Genomic DNA, 4,005 nt, shown 5'->3' on the forward strand with positions numbered 1-4,005 from the left:
ACAAGCAATATTACCTTGTCCCCATACATGCACGTGTGTTGCACATTCCACACCTTTACTATGTCTGAAAAAGACAAACGCACAGCTTTATAGTCAAAGATGATGCCACTGATAATTCCAAAGAGAAAAATCTCTTGAAACGGCTCAGCTAACCCTAAGACCATTAAAATGTCACTGTTCCTAAGGACAACATTCTAAGATCAATCATCAGGTGCCCTACTCACAAAGGACCAAGTAAGTATGAACTCACATTTCCACCTGAAACAACTTTTCTTGTTACACACTCAGAGTATATCTGTGAAGTCACCAACCTAAGGGTGACTTCTAAGGGTAGAGCGTGTGTAAATGGGAAAAAAGGAATTCCTATTTAAAATGCATTTATAAGTCGTGGTCTAGGAAATCTAGAAATCTATTAGTGCTGTATCATGGAAGCATTGGAAACAAAATGAGTTTTGCAACTGGCATGGCCATCAGACTCTCAGTATTAGCTCCAAAGGTGCAATTTACAATCTTTGGGAACATATCTTACTCATAATTTGGGGACTGTCTCTAATTCTCTAATGTTTGTATCCTATCTCTTACAACTGTTTGTATAACTGAATGCAATTTTTATTGATAAATCATCAGTTATTAACTAAAACAAACTCTCACCTTTCAAAAGCAATATTTTCTCCCTGAGAAAATGTTTTTCCTGGCCAGGCTCAGTGGCTCACACCTATATTCCCAGCACTTTGGGAGGATGAAGTGGGAGGATAGCTTGAGGCCAGGAGTTTGAGACCAGCCTGGGCAACATAGCAAGACCTCATTTCCACAAAAAAAAGAAAAATTACCTGGGTGTGGTGGTGCACACCTGTAGTCCCAGCTACTTGGGAGGGAGAGGAAGATTATTTGAGCCCAGGAGTCTGAGGTTGCAGTGAGCTACAACCCTGGCAACAGAGCAAACAAGACCTTGTCTCAAAAAAAAAAAAGAAAAAAAAAAGAAAAAAATGTTTTTCATACTGCTTTTGAGGTGCCAGTTATTTGGTACTAGTCCCACAGCCCTTAATTCTAAGATGTTTGCACTAGCAACTTATAAAGAACTAGTTACTTCACCTGAAATTTACACCTGTTCATTTACTCAATTGCAACGTTAAGCAGGCATTATCTTGGTCAAGGCTATACTTCAAGAAATATTTAACTGTTTACCAGTGGCCTTTAATGGGGGGAAACTGTTTATTGAACACACAGCCTTTGTGACACCTGGGAAAAATTTAAATTGCACAGAGAAAACCTTCATCACGATACCTTCATCATGGTTCCCACCGATTATAAAAGGGCAAGCAAAATCATTTCGGCCGTGAATTTATTGTGATATCTCCTCATTAACATAAACATGTAACAGGAGAATCACCTGGCCCTCTGACACTAGTATGTAGAGTGTTCTATAGTGGTTTAGAGCTTATGCCAACACAGGCCTTTCTCAAACAACCAAATAGTATTTTCCGAGTTTGCATAGTGGAGAAAATACGGTACTAAAAGACACGTTTACCTTTTTAATATGCAACTCAATTGTTTTTCTTATTCATCAACAGTAACTTCATCTAATGTGCCATTAGAGGAGTTGCAAGTGGAACTAAACTGCTGCCCATCACAAAATCCTTTTTCTCCTAAACTCTGTAAGTCTGTGTACATCTAACTAAAATAATGAGCTACTTGTAAAGAGAGTGCACACAGCAACAGTATACATTTGAGTTGCTTTCCCCACGTCTGTTACCTTATTTAAGAGCAAAGGGTTTGAGAATCAGAATTGAGTTCAAATTCTGACTGTCACAGTGAATATGACCTTGGGGTAGTCACTTAAACTCTCTGGATCTTAGTTTTCTAACCTGTAAAATGGGATTAATAATAAAAATGACCTCACTGGGTAGTAAGGATTAAATGGCTAATATTTGCAAATTTCTCAGCACAGACAGTATACATTCAATATATGGTGGATTTAATAATTATTCTTTAATAATTCCAGGCCAGGCATGGTGGCTCAGGCCTGTAATCCCATCACTTTGGGAGGCCAAGGTGGAGGATCACTTGAGCCCAGGAATTTGAGACCAGTCTGGGTAACATGGCAAGACCCGCTCTCTACAAAAAAAATAAAATAAACTTAATAATTGCCCCAGCTTTGGTAAGTCTGCCAGGCAGTTCTAATTATCTCTGCCTGGAGACATGAGTTTAAGTGACTTATCCAGGGTCAAACAATTCATTAGTGGCAGCAACTGGGGATTCAGATTCCAGGCCCCAGGAACCCCACCCCCACACTGCATCACCCCCAGTCAACCTTATAGACTTTTATAGAATGGGACGCTGTGTCCAGCACAAGAAGAGAATTCTCCTTGGTGAAGGTCAGGGCCACAGGATGGGAAAGGCCATGAGTGACCATAGGCTTCAGTGCTGGAAACTCCTCAGGTTTCCCCAAGCAAAGGATGGCTGGGCCAGAGGTATCTGCAATAATCACATTCCCCTGGTGATCAAAGGTCACGGCAGAGGCAGTTATTTTGGAGGGAAAGAAGAGGCTCAGCCCAAAAGTATCCACCTGGCCGATGAGCTGCATACTCGAGCTGAACACCTTCACCGTGGTGCCGCAGGCCCCAGTCCCCAGGGCCAGGGGGTGCTCTAGGACCGCAATGGCCCCGGTGAGCCAAGACACGGCCACGCCCCGCGGGTTGCAGAGCTGCGCTTGCAGCCGCTCGGTTCTCCGAAGGACCCCTTCCGCGAAGTCCACTTCCAGGAGGTGCAGGGACCCTGCCTCCGCATCCGTCACCACAACCCCGTTCTGAGGGGTGGTCTCCACCGCCCAAGGTAAGGAGAACTCGCCTCCAACGACGAGCTTTATCTGGCCAAAAAAATCAAACACTTTGATGGAGCGGTCGCCGGCGTCAGTGACAACCACATGGCAGTCGTTGGTGACGGTGACGTCCAGTGGGTACTTAATGTCTTGGGCGGCGTCCCCCTTCTCGCCAAACTGATGCGCGCATCCTCCCCCGGAGTCGAAGATCTTGACCCGCCTCCTGCCGTCGTGCACCACCACGACCCGGCCTGTCTTGGGGCAGAGCGCCAGCCCGGTGGGGTTGACCAGCGTGCCCCAGCCGCCGAAGGCGTGGTGGCAGGTGAGGGCGCCGGGGGCGCAGGGGGCGGCGCGCGGGGCGGCCGGAGACGGGCGAAGCGCGGAGCCCAGGAGCTCCAGGAGGTGCAGCACCGGCAGGCAGTCGCTGGTGTCGCAGCCCCGGCAGGCCCGCCGGCAGAAGGGGCACTCGAGGGCCAGCGTCCGCGGGTGCGCCAGCGCGGCCACGCAGGCCAGGCAGACCACGTGGCCGCACGGCAGGTTGCGCGGGCGCCGCTGCTGGCGGTGGCCGAACCTCTCAAAGCACACCTTGCACTCGAGCAGGCTGGTCTCGGCCTCGCGCACCAGCTCCCGCAGCTCCGGCCCGCTCCCCGAGGCCTCGGCCCCCATGGCGTGGGACCCCGGACGCTCCCGGCCTGCAGGACGCTGCCCCAGCGCCGCCCTCGGTCGCGGTCACGGTCACGGTCACGGTCACGGGGCGGGGCGTGCGCCGGGGCGTCCAGCGCGCAGGGCCGCGGGACTGCGATCTGCTGCCCCCTGGCGGGCGCGCGCGGCACTGTTACCTGGGGGCGTGGACGTGGACCTGGACGTTGGCGAGACGAATCCACGCGTGTGTTGTGCAGACCTGTAATAGTCACAACAGCCTTGAATAGATCATCTTCACTGCACACATGAGCAAACACACCTATGGAGGACAATTGGTTTGCTTCCTATTTTCCAGCCGGTTAAGTGGCAAAGCAAGAACTTGAACCCAATCTTCCAACCCTGGTGCCCAGCAATCTTTCCAACCTGCAGCGCTGGGTGCTGGGTGCTGGGTGCTGGGTGTTAGGGCTAGCCTGGCCGAAAACATGGTCCCTTAGCTCATGATGCTGACGATCTGACTGGGAAAACCCAGACACACGAGAGAAGTT

General features: G+C 49.9%; 1 protein-coding gene across 1 annotated transcript; it reads right to left on the reverse strand.

The window, feature by feature from the left end:
* Positions 1-1,519: 1,519 nt before the first annotated feature.
* Positions 1,520-3,570, reverse strand: NHLRC1 (NHL repeat containing E3 ubiquitin protein ligase 1). The gene has a single exon (XM_076010489.1). It carries the CDS (start codon positions 3,482-3,484, stop codon positions 2,297-2,299), a length of 1,188 nt encoding a protein of 395 aa, XP_075866604.1. The 5' UTR covers positions 3,485-3,570; the 3' UTR covers positions 1,520-2,296.
* Positions 3,571-4,005: the final 435 nt, after the last annotated feature.

The sequence above is a fragment of the Microcebus murinus genome, chromosome 15 (genome assembly GCF_040939455.1).
Source record: "Microcebus murinus isolate Inina chromosome 15, M.murinus_Inina_mat1.0, whole genome shotgun sequence".
Lineage (NCBI taxonomy): Eukaryota > Metazoa > Chordata > Mammalia > Primates > Cheirogaleidae > Microcebus > Microcebus murinus.